Source organism: Balaenoptera musculus, chromosome 7 (assembly GCF_009873245.2).
Source record: "Balaenoptera musculus isolate JJ_BM4_2016_0621 chromosome 7, mBalMus1.pri.v3, whole genome shotgun sequence".
Classification (NCBI taxonomy): Eukaryota; Metazoa; Chordata; class Mammalia; order Artiodactyla; family Balaenopteridae; genus Balaenoptera; species Balaenoptera musculus.
This window is the reverse complement of record NC_045791.1, coordinates 69,504,661-69,519,897: the sequence shown is the minus strand read 5'-3', so window position 1 is coordinate 69,519,897 and position 15,237 is coordinate 69,504,661. Positions and strand designations below refer to the sequence as shown.

The 15,237-nt window shown below is 39.2% G+C and overlaps 1 protein-coding gene and 1 long non-coding RNA gene across 2 annotated transcripts in view; one reads left to right on the top strand and one right to left on the bottom strand.

The window, feature by feature from the left end:
* Positions 1-15,237, top strand: part of LOC118898493 — a 158,464-nt gene that overhangs the window by 101,567 nt on the left and 41,660 nt on the right. The gene's annotated exons all lie outside the window — the stretch shown is intronic.
* LOC118898492 (endonuclease V-like) lies at positions 13,683-14,681 on the bottom strand. Its single transcript, XM_036858935.1, is given in 3 exon segments — positions 13,683-13,905; positions 13,908-14,315; positions 14,427-14,681. Coding segments are annotated over 3 exon segments (750 nt in total). The 5' UTR covers positions 14,676-14,681; the 3' UTR covers positions 13,683-13,812.

Genomic DNA, 15,237 nt, shown 5'->3' with positions numbered 1-15,237 from the left:
CTATTAAGTCAAGGAATTCTGTCCTTAGGATATTCTTGGCTGAAGAAATCAGGATGTGTCATCATACCATAATATAATGATCTACCAATAGCAGTAATGACCTATATTATAACCGTGGAATCTCCCACTGGTGTCATTAGTGATGTGAGCTGGAAACGTGAACATATCCTGTCGTAAAGTAATTTTTAACATAAGGCAGGGTTTACACTTTGTTTCATCTGCTTTAGTTTTATTTTCAACCAATAATTTGTTAAATGTACCATTTACCAGGTATAATGTAGTTGATTTGCTACAAATGAAAAGTTGGAAAAATTGATGGTAAATAATCTACACAAAACTCAGATAAAACCATTTGAGTCTCCCACTAGATGGCATAGGAAGAACCTAGAATAGCATAATACCTAATTCTCATACTAGGCTCAATAAAAAGTTTTTATTTCTATGGTTGCATAATTCTGAGCATTTACTCCTAAAAGCAAATACTCTATAAATAATATCTCTATAATTATATATCTTTATTAACAATGATTTAAAGTAGGTAATAAATGTATGTGGTTTAAAATTCATAGCAAATAGGAGAATATGGTGAAAGCTTATTAAACTTTTTAAAAATAGATTAAAACCATCCTTTTTTCATCAAACTGCTTTTTTAAAATTCATTCTTAGTTTTTGTAGGCTAGCATTTTTCCAAATGGGTTCTTGGGAAGCCCAAGTCAGAGTTTATCTGAGTGGCATCACTCTCACAGATTCCTGACTTGGGAAAGAAAATAAAAGTTAATAATTCTGTATTATTGTGACCCTGAGAGACAAGGCACTATCATCCATGACCTACAGACTTTTTAGAGCCATTAAGAGTGAAGCAATACATATTTACTGATTAGGAGTAAGGGATAATTATCATGTGACCTGTGTAAGTCAGTCCACATTACTTTAAGAACACTAATAAGTATTGCCCAAGGTAAAAAGAAACCCTACCAACACTATTCTCTAACACTTGGCCATTAATAACAGTACCTGTCTAATCCCCATACAATTACTCAAAACATTGAGTCCTAATTAATTTCCTCTTCACATGAACCTCACCCAAACCCTAGTCTAACTCTACAATGTTGATGGAATGTGATTTTTGATAAGCTACCATAAATGAATTGTGTGTAGCCAAAGCTGTATCTGGAAAATACACATCAGGGCACAAACTTTCCAAAACTCCTAGTCCTCAGTTACCTGGAGTAGAGCTACATTGGATGGGAACCCAAGTCTTGGAATGACTTCTTAGTCATGACTACAAAGCCAAATAAATTTATCTTCCAATTAAACTCCAATTAAACTAACCAATTGATATAACTGGTAGTATAGCACCACAAAGATTCCATTTAATACATATTTATTGAATGCCTTCTTTGTGCAACACTGTGCTGAATCCCAAGCTAACTTCAACAATCTGGCTCTGTAACGCTGGGGCAGCAGATAAGGAGGAAGGAATAGTGTCCCCTTCAATAGTGGTCTTTTACTGCAGCAAGAGCCTCATAAATCACTGTGGTTTGCCACACTAGAATCAAAAGGACACTTAACTTGAACCACAGTGCCCCCTGGCCATTATAAGTGATATTCTACTTAACCAGTGAAGAGTTCTCACTGAATGTAGACTATTGCTCAATTCTATTCCAGTAGTTACAGCAAGTGGGAGCAGAACAACCGATTTCTGCTGGATCTCAGGGCAGTGCTCCTAATGCAAGATTTTTTTCACACTGTGTTAAACAATGGATCCCTTATCGAATCAAGTATCTTTTCCGACCACAATGCTATAAGACTAGATATCAATTACAGGGAAATATACTGTAAAAAATACAAACACATAGAGGCTAAACAATACACTACTAAATAACCAAGAGATCACTGAAGAAATCAAAAAGGAAATCAAAAAATACCTAGAAACAAATGACAATGAAAACATGATGACCCAAAACCTATGGGATGCAGCAAAAGAAGTTCTAAGAGGGAAATTTATAGCAATACAATCCTACCTCAAGAAACAAGAAAACTCTCAAATAAACAACCTAACCTTACACCTAAAGCAATTAGAGAAAGAAGAACAAAAAAAACCCCAGAGTTAGCAGAAGGAAAGAAATCATAAAGATCAGATCAGAAATAAATGAAAAAGAAATGAAGGAAATGATAGCAAAGATCAATAAAACTAAAAGCTGGTTCTTTGAGAAGATAAACAAAATTGATAAACCATTAGCCAGACTCATCAAGAAAAAAAGGAAAAAGACTCAAATCAACAGAATTACAAACGAAAAAGGAGAAGTAACAACTGACACTGCAGAAGTACAAAGGGTCATGAGAGATTACTACAAGCAACTATATGCCAATAAAATGAACAACCTGGAAGAAATGGACAAATTCTTAGAAAAGTACAACCTTCTGAGACTGAAACAGGAAGAAAGAGAAAATATAAACAGACCAATCACAAGCACTGAAATTGAAACTGTGATTAAAAATCTTCCAACAAACAAAAGCCCAGGACTAGATGGCTTCACAGGCGAATTCTACCAAACATTTAGACAAGAGCTAACACCTATCCTTCCCAAACTCTTCCAAAATATAGCAGAGGGAGGAACACTCCCAAACTCATTCTATGACGCCACCATCACTGATACCAAAACTAGACAAAGATGTCACAAAAAAAGAAAACTACAGGCCAATATCACTGATGAACATAGATGCAGAAATCCTCAACAAAATACTAGCAAACAGAATCCAACAGCACATTAAAAGGATCGTACACCATGATCAATTGGGGTTTATCTCAGGAATGCACAGATTCTTCAATATATGCAAATCAATCAATGTGATACACCATATTCACAAATTGAAGGATAAAGACCATATGATCATCTCAATAGATGCAGAAAAAGCTTTCAACAAAATTCAACACCTATTTATGATAAAAACCCTCCAGAAAGTAGGCACAGTGGGAACTTACCTCAACATAATAAAGGCCATATATGACAAACCCACAGCCAACATCGTTCTCAATGGTGAAAAACCGAAACCATTTCCACTAAGATCAGGAAGAAGACAAGGTTGCCCACTCTCACCGCTATTATTCAACATAGTTTTGGAAGTTTTAGCCACAGCAATCAGAGAAGAAAAAGAAATAAAAGGAATCCAAATCAGAAAAGAAGAAGTAAAACTGTCACTGTTTGCAGATGACGTGATACTATACATAGAGAATCCTAAAGATGCTACCAGAAAACTACTAGAGCTAATCAATGAATTTGGCAAAGAAGCAGGATACAAAATCAATGCACAGAAATCTCGTGCATTCCTATACACTAGTGATGAAAAATCTGAAAGAGAAATTAAGGAAACACTCCCATTTACCATTGCAAAAAAAGAATAAAATATCTAGGAATAAAACTACCTAAGGAGACAAAAGACTTGTATGCAGAAAACTATAAGACACTGATGACAGAAATTAAAGATGATACAAACAGGTGGAGAGATATACCATGTTCTTAGATTGGAAGAATCAACATTGTGAAAGTGACTATACTATGCAAAGCAATCTACAGATTCAATGCAATCCCTATCAAACTACCACTGGCATTTTTCACAGAACTAGAACAAAAAATCTTAAAATTTGTATGGCAACACAAAAGACCCCAAATAGCCAAAGCAATCTTGAGAAAGAAAAACAGAGCTGGAGGAATCAGACTCCCTGACTTCAGACTATACTACAAAGCTACAGTAATCAAGAAAGTATGGTACTGGCACAAAAACAGGAATACAGATCAGTGGAACAGGATAGAAAGCCCAGAGATAAACCTATGCACACATGTTCACCTTATCTTTGATAAAGGAGGCAAGAATAAACAATGGAGAAAAGACAGCCTCTTCAATAAGTGGTGCTGGGAAAACTGGACAGCTACATGTAAAAGAATGAAATTAGAACACTCCCTAACACCATCCACAAAAATAAACTCAAAATGGATTAAAGACCTAAATGTAAGGACAGACACTATAAAACTCTTAGAGGAAAACATAGGCAGAACACTCTATGACATAAATCACAGCAAGATCCTTTTTGACCCACCTCCTAGAGAAAGGGAAATAAAAACAAAATAAACAAATGGGACCTAATGAAGGTTAAACGCTTTTGCACATCAAAGGGAAACATAAACAAGATGAAAAGACAACCCTCAGAATGGGAAAAAATATTTGCAAACGAAGCAACTGACGAAGGATCAATCTCCAAAATATACAAGCAGCTCATGCAGCTCAAAATTAAAAAAACAAACAACCCAATCCAAAAATGGGCAGAAGACCTAAATAGACATTTCTCCAAAGAAGATATACAGATTGCCAACAAACACATGAAAGGATGCTCAACATGACTAATCATTAGAGAAATGCAAATCAAAATTACAATGAGGTATCACCTCACACCAGTCAGAATGGCCATCATTAAAAAATCTAGAAACAATAAATGCTGGAGAGGGTGTGGAGAAAAGGGAACCCTCTTGCACTGTTGGTGAGAATGTAAATTGATACAGCCACTATGGAGAACAGTATGGAGGTTCATTAAAAAACTAAAAATAGAATTACCATATGACCCAGCTATCCCATTACTGAGAAAACCATATTCAAAAAGAGTCATGTACCACAATGTTCATTTCAGCACTATTTACAATAGCCAGGACATGGAAGCAACCTAAATGTCCATCAACACATGAATGGATAAAGAAGATGTGGCACATATATACAATGGAATATTACTCAACCATAAAGAGAAACGAAATTGAGTTATTTGTAGTGAGGTGGATGGACCTAGAGTCTGTCATACAGAGTGAAGTAAGTCAGAAAGAGAAAAACAAATACTGTATGCTAACACATATATATGGAATCTAAAAAAAGAAAAAAGTTTGTGAAGAACCTAGGGCCAGGACAGGAATAAAGATGCAGACGTAGAGAATGGACTTGAGGACATGGGGAGGGGGAAGGGTAAGCTGGGACGAAGTGAGAGAGTGACATGGACATATATACACTACCAAATGTAAAATAGATAGCTAGTGGGAAGCAGCCGCATAACACAGGGAGATCAGCTTGGTGCTTTGTGACCACCTAGAGGTGTGGGATAGGGAGGGTGGGAGGGAGATGCAAGAGGGAGGGGATATGGGGATATATGTATACATATAGCTGATTCACTGTTATACAGCAGAAACTACCACACCATTGTAAAGCAATTATACTCCAATAGAGATGTTAAAAAAAAAAAGGATGCCTTTCATCAGAATCTCCTGGAGTACTTGTTTTAATGCAGATCCCCAGGCCCAACAGGAGATCTCTGAATCACAGCTCTGGATTGCTTGACCAGGAAGCCAGAGCCAAAAACATGAGTGAACCCATTTCCAAGCACACTTGAGACCACCACGGACACTCCACGAATCACAGGGAGATTTGAAGAACTCAAGATATGAGTTCCTAAGCATGTCCAGAAACATCACAATTTGGGCCTTGACATTAATGTGATCTCATTTTCTGTTGTTTATCTTAGATAAGGATCAATTTATAAGTGTCTTCTCTGAGAATGAACAGAGGGAATTAATTGACTGAAGGCAGAGTATGGTTTCTACTTAAACAATTTTTTTACAGGAAAGTATTTAGCTGAGATGCTTCATTTTATCATTAAGTTTTTTTTTTTTTTTCTTATTAGTGCTTTTTTGTTAATTAGGATTAGCAATCACCATAGTACCTTTAAGAGCACATTAGGGGAAACAAAGGAAATATACTGCAGGGGAGTCCCTGTCCTTGAGGAGGCCACAGTCCAGCCAGGGAGATAAATACACACATAAAATGCGGTGAGAAAATTACAAGCAACATGTCAACAAATGCAAAGAAATTGAGTGTTACAAACGAGACCTAATGCGCAGGGTACAGGTGATGAAACAGTCTGGCTTAGAGTGTAGATCAGAAGGTGGCAGCCCACTGGCTAAATCCTGTCCCCAAATGCATTGAGTTTGGCCCACTGGGAGTTATTTTCTTTTTTTTTTTTTTTTCACACACACACACACTGTATTTTATTTTTACAAGACATAAATAGACTGACACCAAGCATTGTACATGGATGACCACAACAAAAGCAACAATGATTGCAATTACCAAACATGAAACACACTCATACTATGTCATAATATTGACATTCAGTCCAGTAATCCTCCACTGTAACAGCTCCTTTACTTTGCAGTGAAAATTGATTTGTATATTCTTTGCCTCTGAGTCCTTGTGGGATTTTTTTTTTTTTTTTAATTCATACAGAAAGTCACAAAAATTATACTCATCCTCATCAGTTCACTCAGTCCCATGTAATTAATTTTTTTTTTCATCTTGATCTTTTGTTAGCACTTTTATGAGTTCATCAGTTTTTCATTAGAGTTCTGAAAATGCTTATTCATTCAGTTCAGCAGTACAGTCAGTTACCAGAAACCTGTACTTGTCAGAGTCTTTTCCATGAATTTCTTGAAGATGAAACCCTTTTATAGGAACATATTTGCAAAATCATCAGAGTACACCCAGAACTGTCTGTAACTGACAAAAGACTTAAAAATGACCACGGTTAAAGATTTGATGAGAGTTCATAATAATGCAGTTGACAAGAAAATTAGTTATTTCTGAGATATACATTTTAAAGTAATAACTAGGATTATTACTTATAACATTATACCAGAACATATAAGATTTTTAGAAATTTCATGTAATGTCTGAAACATTTATATTAACATATTTCCATACATATTTCCATACAAATACAAATATAAGATTTTTAGAAATTTCATGTAATGTCTGAAACATTTATATTAACATATTTCCATACATATTTCCATACAAATACAAATATAAGATTTTTAGAAATTTCATGTAATGTCTGAAACATTTATATTAACATATTTCCATACAAATAACCCAATGAAAGTTTAGTATTAGTTGTTTTGTTTGTTTTTTTATACTGCAGGTTCTTATTAGGCATCAGTTTTATACACATCAGTGTATACATGTCAATCCCAATTGCCCAATTCAGCACACCACCATCCCCACCTCACCGCAGTTTTCCCCCCTTGGTGTCCATATGACCATTCTCTACATTTGTGTCTCAACTTCTGCCCTGCAAACTGGCTCATCTGTACCATTTTTCTAGGTTCCGCATACATGCATTAATATACGATATTTGTTTTTCTCTTTCTGACTTACTTCACTCTGTATGACAGTCTCTAGATCCATCCATGTCTCAACAAATGACTCAATTTCGTTCCTTTTTATGGCTGAGTAATATTCCATTGTATATATGTACCACATCTTCTTGATCCATTCGTCTGTTGATGGGCATTTAGGTTGCTTCCATGACCTGGCTATTGTAAATAGTGCTGCAATGAACATTCGGGTGCATGTGTCTTTTTGAATTACGGTTTTCTCTGGGTATATGCCCAGTAGTGGGATTGCTGGGTCATATGGTAATTCTATTTTTAGTTTTTTAAGGAACCTCCATACTGTTCTCCATAGTGGCTGTATCAATTTACATTCCCACCAACAGTGCAAGAGGGTTCCCTTTTCTCCACACCCTCTCCAGCATTTGTTGTTTGTAGATTTTCTGATGATGCCCATTCTAACAGGAGTGAGGTGATACCTCATTGTAGTTTTGATTTGCATTTCTCTAATAATTAGTGATGTTGAGCATCTTTTCATGTGCTTCGTGGCCATCTGTATGTCTTCTTTGGAGAAATGTCTATTTAGGTCTTCTGCCCATTTTTGGATTGGGGTGTTTGTTTCTTTGATATTGAGCTGAATGAGCTGTTTATATATTTTGGAGATTAATCCTTTGTCCGTTGATTCATTTGCAAATATTTTCTCCCATTCTGAGGGTTGTCTTTTCGTCTTGTTTATGGTTTCCTTTGCTGTGCAAAAGCTTTGAAGTTTCATTAGGTCCCATTTGTTTATTTTTGTTTTTATTTCCATTACTCTAGGAGGTGGATCAAAAAAGATCTTGCTGTGATTTATGTCAAAGAGTGTTCTTCCTATGTTTTCCTCTAAGAGTTTTATAGTGTCCAGTCTTATATTTAGGTCTCTAATCCATTTTGAGTTTATTTTTGTGTATGGTGTTAAGGAGTATTCTAATTTCATTCTTTTACATGTAGCTGTCCAGTTTTCCCAGCACCACTTATTGAAGAGACTGTCTTTTCTCCATTGTATATCTTTGCCTCCTTTGTCATAGATTAGTTGACCATAGGTGTGTGGGTTAATCTCTGGGCTTTCTATCTTGTTCCATTGATCTATGTTTCTGTTTTTGTGCCAGTACCATACTGTCTTGATTACTGTAGCTTTGTAGTATAGTCTGAAGTCAGGGAGTCTGATTCCTCCAGCTCCATTTTTTTCCCTCAAGACTGCTTTGACTATTCGGGGTCTTTTGTGTCTCCATACAAATTTTAAGATGATTTGTTCTAGCTCCGTAAAAAATGCCATTGGTAATTTGATAGGGATTGCATTGAATCTGTAGATTGCTTTGGGTAGTATAGTCATTTTCACAATGTTGATTCTTCCAATCCAAGAACATGGTATATCTCTCCATCTGTTGGTATCATCTTTAATTTCTTTCATCAGTGTCTTATAGTTTTCTGCATACAGGTCTTTCGTCTCCCTAGGTAGGTTTATTCCTAGGTATTTTATTCTTTTTGTTGCAATGGTAAATGGGAGTGTTTCCATAATTTCTCTTTCAGATTTTTCATCATTAGTGTATAGGAATGCAAGAGATTTCTGTGCATTAATTTTGTATCCTGCAACTTTACCATATTCATTAATTAGCTCTAGCAGTTTTCTGGTGGCAGTTTTAGGATTCTCTATGTATAGTATCATGTCATCCGCAAACAGTGACAGTTTTACTTCTTCTTTTCCAATTTGTATTCCTTTTATTTCTTTTTCTTCTCTGATTGCCGTGGCTAGGACTTCCAGAACTATGTTGAATAATATTGGTGAGAGTGGACATCCTTGTCTCGTTCCTGATCTTAGAGGAAATGCTTTCAGTTTTTCACCATTGAGAATGATGTTTGCTGTGGGTTTGTCATATATGGCCTTTATTATGTTGAGGTAGGTTCCCTCTATGCCCACTTTCTGGAGAGTTTTTATCATAAATGGGTGTTGAATTTTGTCAAAAGCTTTTTCTGCATCTATTGAGATGATCATATGGTTTTTATTCTTCAATTTGTTAATATGGTGTATCACATTGATTGATTTGCGTATATTGAAGAATCCTTGCATCCCTGGGATAAATCCCACTTGATCGTGGTGTATGATCCTTTTAATGTGTTGCTGGATTCTGTTTGCTAGTATTTTGTTGAGGATTTTTGCATCTCTATTCATCAGTGATATTGGTCTGTAATTTTCTTTTTTTGTAGTGTCTTTGTCTGGTTTTGGTATCAGGGTGATGGTGGCCTCATAGAATGAGTTTGGGAGTGTTCCTTCCTCTGCAATTTTTTGGAAGAGTTTGAGAAGGATGGGTGTTAGCTCTTCTCTAAATGTTTGATAGAATTCACCTGTGAAGCCATCTGGTCCTGGACTTTTGTTTGTTGGAAGATTTTTAATCACAGTTTCAATTTCATTACTTGTGATTGGTCTGTTCATATTTTCTGTTTCTTCCTGATTCAGTCTGGGAAGGTTATACCTTTCTAAGAATTTGTCCATTTCTTCCAGGTTGTCCATTTTATTGGCATAAAGTTGCTTGTAGTAGTCTCTTAGGATGCTTTGTATTTCTGCGGTGTCTGTTGTAACTTCTCCTTTTTCATTTCTGATTTTATTGATTTGAGTCCTCTCCCTCTTTTTCTTGATGAGTCTGGCTAATGGCTTATCAATTTTGTTTATCTTCTCAAAGAACCAACTTTTAGTTTTATTGATCTTTGCTATTGTTTTCTTTGTTTCTATTTCATTTATTTCTGCTCTGATCTTTATGATTTCTTTCCTTCTGCTAACTTTGGGTTTTGTTTGTTCTTCTTTCTCTAGTTTCTTTAGGTGTAAGGTTAGATTGTTTACTTGAGATTTTTCTTGTTTCTTTAGGTAGGCTTGTATAGCTATAAACCTCCCTCTTAGAACCGCTTTTGCTGCATCCCATAGGTTTTGGGTCATCGTGTTTTCATTGTCATTTGTCTCTAGGTATTTTTTGATTTCCTCTTTGATTTCTTCAGTGATCTCTTGGTTATTTAGTAACGTATTGTTTAGCCTCCATGTGTTTGTCCTTTTTACGTTTTTTTCCCTGTAATTCATTTCTAATCTCATAGCGTTGTGGTCAGAAAAGATGCTTGATATGATTTCAATTTTCTTAAATTTACTGAGGCTTGATTTGTGACCCAAGATGTGATCTATCCTAGAGAATGTTCCGTGCGCACTTGAGAAGAACGTGTAATCTGCTGTTTTTGGATGGAATGTCCTATATATATCAATTAAATCTATCTGGTCTATTGTGTCATTTAAAGCTTCTGTTTCCTTATTTATTTTCATTTTGGGTGATCTGTCCATTGGTGTAAGTGAGGTGTTAAAGTCCCCCACTATTATTGTGTTACTGTCGATTTCCTCTTTTATAGCTGTTAGCAGTTGCCTTATGTATTGAGGTGCTCCTAAGTTGGGTGCATATATATTTATAATTGTTATATCTTCTTCTTGGATTGATCCCTGGATCATTATGTAGTGTCCTTCCTTGTCTCTTGTAACATTCTTTATTTTAAAGTCTATTTTATCTGATATGAGTATAGCTACACCAGCTTTCTTTTGATTTCCATTTGCATGGAATATCTTTTTCCATCCCCTCACTTTCAGTCTGTATGTGTCCCTAGGTCTAAAGTGGGTCTCTTGTAGACAGCATATATATGGGTCTTGTTGTTGTATCCATTCAGCCAGTCTATGTCTTTTGGTTGGGGCATTTAATCCATTCACGTTTAAGGTAATTATCGATATGTATGTTCCTATGACCATTTTCTTAATTGTTTTGGGTTTGTTTTTGTAGGTCCTTTTCTTCTCTTGTGTTTCCCACTTAGAGAAGTTCCTTTAGCATTTGTTGTAGAGCTGGTTTGGTGGTGCTGAATTCTCTTAGCTTTTGCTTGTCTGCAAAGCTTTTGATTTCTCCATCAAATCTAAATGAGATCCTTGCCGGGTAGAGTAATCTTGGTTGTAGGTTCTTCCCTTTCATCACTTTAAGTATATCATGCCACTCCCTTCTGGCTTGCAGAGTTTCTGCTGAGAAATCAGCTGTTAACCTTATGGGAGTTCCCTTGTATGTTATTTGTCGTTTTTCCCTTGCTGCTTTCAATAATTTTTCTTTGTCTTTAATTTTTGCCACTTTGATTACTATGTGTCTCGGCGTGTTTCTCCTTGGGTTTATCCTGTATGGGACTCTCTGCGCTTCCTGGACTTGGGTGGCTATTTCCTTTCCCATGTTAGGGAAGTTTTCGACTATAATCTCTTCAAATATTTTCTCTGGTCCTTTCTCTCTCTCTTCTCCTTCTGGGACCCCTATAATGCGAATGTTGTTGCGTTTAATGTTGTCCCAGAGGTCTCTTAGGCTGTCTTCATTTCTTTTCATTCTTTTTTCTTTAGTCTGTTCTGCAGCAGTGAATTCCACCATTCTGTCTTCCAGGTCACTTATCTGTTCTTCTGCCTCAGTTATTCTGCTATTGATTCCTTCTAGTGTAGTTTTCATTTCAGTTATTGTATTGGTGATCTCTGTTTGTTTGTTCTTTAATTCTTCTAGGTCTTTGTTAATCATTTCTTGCATCTTCTCAATCTTTGCCTCCATTCTTATTCCGAGGTCCTGGATCATCTTCACTATCATTATTCTGAATTTTTTTTCTGGAAGGTTGCCTATCTCCACTTCATTTAGTTGTTTTTCTGGGGTTTTTTCTTGTTCCTTCATCTGGTACATAGCCCTCTGCCTTTTCATCTTCTCTATCTTTCTGTAACTGTGGTTTTTGGTCCACAGGCTGCAGGATCGTAGTTTTTCTTGCTTCTGTTGTCTGCCCTCTGGTGGTTGAGGCTATCTAAGAGGCTTGATGGGAGGCTCTGGTGGTGGGTAGAGCTGACTGTTGCTGTGGCGGTCAGAGCTCAGTAAAACCTTAATCCACTTGACTGTTGATGGGTGGGGCTGGGTTCCCTCCCTGTTGCTGTGGCGGTCAGAGCTCAGTAAAACCTTAATCCACTTGACTGTTGATGGGTGGGGCTGGGTTCCCTCCCTGTTGGTTGTTTTGCCTGAGGCAACCCAACACTGGAGCCTACCGGTGCTCTTTGGTGGGGTTAATGGCAGACTCTGGGAGGGCTCACGCCAAGGAGAACTTCCCAGAACCTCTGCTGCCAGTGTCCTTATCCCCACGGTGAAACAGAGCCACTACTCGCCTCTGCAGGAGACCCCCCAACACCAGCAGGTAGGTCTGGTTCAGTCTCCCCCAGGGTCACTGCTCCTTCCCCTGGGTCCCGATGCACACATTACTTTGTGTGTGCCCTCCAAGAGTGGGGTCTCTGTTTCCCCCAGTCCTGTCAAAGTCCTGCCATCAATTCCCACTAGGCTTCAAAGTCTGATTCTCTAGGAATTCCTCCTCCCGTTGCCGGACCCCCAGGTTGGGAAGCCTGACGTGGGGCTCAGAACCTTCACTCCAGTGGGTGGAATTCTGTGGTATAAGTGTTCGCCAGTCTGTGAGTCACCCACCCAGCAGTTATGGGATTTGATTTTACTCTGATTGCACCCCTCCTACCGTCTCACTGTGGCTTCTCCTCTGTCCTTGGACGTGGGGTATCCTCCTTGGTGAAGTCCAGGGTCTTCCTGTCAATGATTGTCCAGCAGCCAGTGGTGATTCTGGTGCTCTCGCAAGAGGGAGTGAGAGCACGTCCTTCTACTCCGCCATCTTGGTTAATCCGCTATCATTAAGTTTTTATTTATTGTTTTTTTTTATGGGAGGAGTGGCTCTGTATTAGTTATGTTCTGCTGCATAAAAATATTATTCCAGAACAAAGGTGAGATACTCAGAAACTGTGAGATAGGAACCTGGAAGCAGACTGGCTAGGTGGTTCTGTCCCAGGGTCTCTCCTGAGGTTGCAGTCAGATGACAGCCAGGGCTGGGGCATCTAAAGGCTTGAGCAGGGCTGGAGGCTGTCCAAGATGACTCCCTCACACGGTGACTGGCAGGTGGGCTCAGTTCTCTGCCATGTGGACTTCACAGAGCAGTTTACAACACAGCAGCTGACTTCTCTCGAAGTGAATGATGAGGGGGGAGAGAGAAGGAGGGGGCACCATCAAGACAAAAGTCCCAGTGTGTTTTAGGCCTAGTATCAGAAGTGACACACCCTCACACACCCACACGTCCATTGGTCATACAGATGGAGCAGGTTCAGTGTGGCCACAGGGCGACACCAGCCCCAGGAGGCCGTCTCGGAAGCTGGCTACCACAGGCTCCGAGAAAAAAATAAATTCAAGATGGCCTGATGCTTTTAATGTACCAAAAAGAGATTTATCTTTCCATTGCAGGGTTTGGGAATAAGTAATGAATACAGAGAAAATAAACCAAACCCAAAACATGAGGCAATTATCAAGTGCAGGAAAAGCAAGAGGTTGTACAAAAAAGGGGATGTAATTACATTACATTGCTCAGCTATGAGTAGTATGTGCAAAGAAAGAATAACGCAGACATTGAATTCTGATTCAATGAAAATGAGAAGATGGGTGGAAGGAAAGTGTATGAGAGGCTATGTGAGAGGGAACAAACTCTCAAGCCCCATGGCAGAAAGTCAATGGATAATTTCTAAATCTGTGGGCTCTTCTGAGACTCCCTGGGGGCACGGCTTTGGCCTCTGTGCCTTCTTGCTCCTTTCGGCCGCAAGGCAGGGGCCCCTTGGACTCCCAGGGTCCTGCGGATGTAGTCTGGGGAGTGGATGTCAGCCTGGTGCAGGGCCTCCAGAATCCGAAACTTGCAGCAGCCATGGGTCAGGCGCACGGCTGCCTCCAGGCTCATTTTGTGGCCCACAGAGACACAGAGGGGCTTGGTGCTGTGGTCGTGGCTCTTCAGCGCCATGCCCAGGATGGTCCCGGAACCTCCCATCAGAGGAAATGAGTCTCCTCCAGCCTTCAGGAGCCGTATCTTCTCCTTGTGCAGAGCGTTGTTCTCCAGCCCGTCCACCTGCAGGAGTTTCTTGGCCACCCCGATGCTGGACAGGTCTGTGAGGACACCAAGGTGGCAGGCCACCCCAAAGCCTCGGTGGTGAAGCACCCCATTTCCATCCACAAAAAGGACCTGGGGCATGAGGCAGGGCTCCTTCTGCCGCAGCCACTGTACCACGTCCACCAGGAAGGGCACCTCTCGGAAGGCCAGGAAGCCTGACACATAGGGGCCTGTCAGGCTCACCATGCGACAGTCCTCATACATCAACTCGGGCTCAGGGTAGCTGAGCACCACCAGGGAGGCACAGGCGCTGACACTGTCGCCCTTCACAAAGGACACGTCCACGCCCCCGACCCTCTGCAGGCCCGAAAAGGCGGGGTCCCGTTGCCACGTCTCCGTGTCCCGGTCCACAACAAGGGTCTTCAACAGGGCTTGCTCCCGTTTCCAGAGCAACAGTGTTTCCTCTGGCGGCCTCCCAGCCTTTCGGGCCATGGCGCGGCCCTCCATCATTAAGTTTTAATACCAGCAAAAGGTGATGAGGCTCTTCCACTGCCTGGTCCTCCCTAACTCATTAAAGTATAGAACTATCAGAACTCAAAATGCAGAGAAACACCAACATGGAGTCCCCACATGTGCTGGTAAATGTTGCTTCAAAGCAGAATTAAGTTTAGGGAACTTGTATAGAAAGAAGGTCAGAAACTGAGTTTTTTTCTTTTATGTTTGTTTAGTATGTGTGTGTGTGTGTGTGTGTGTGTGTGTGTGTGTGTGTGTAAAGGACATAGATTCTGCAATAAGTCCAACATTATGCTGGAAATTTAAATGTTTTATTTCCTAATTCTCATAATAGGTCTGCTGGGTAGTAATTATTGTGTTACCCCATTATACAGTGTAGGAACCTGAAGCTTGAGTAACTTGCCCAAGGTCATATAGCAAGGAAAGTCACAAGGCAAAGAAAGATCTTGAACCTCCAAAGTTCATGATGTTTCCATTATACCATGCTTATAAAGAAACATGGAAAGAAATTAATACATAAAAGAAAGATATTAAATGTTAA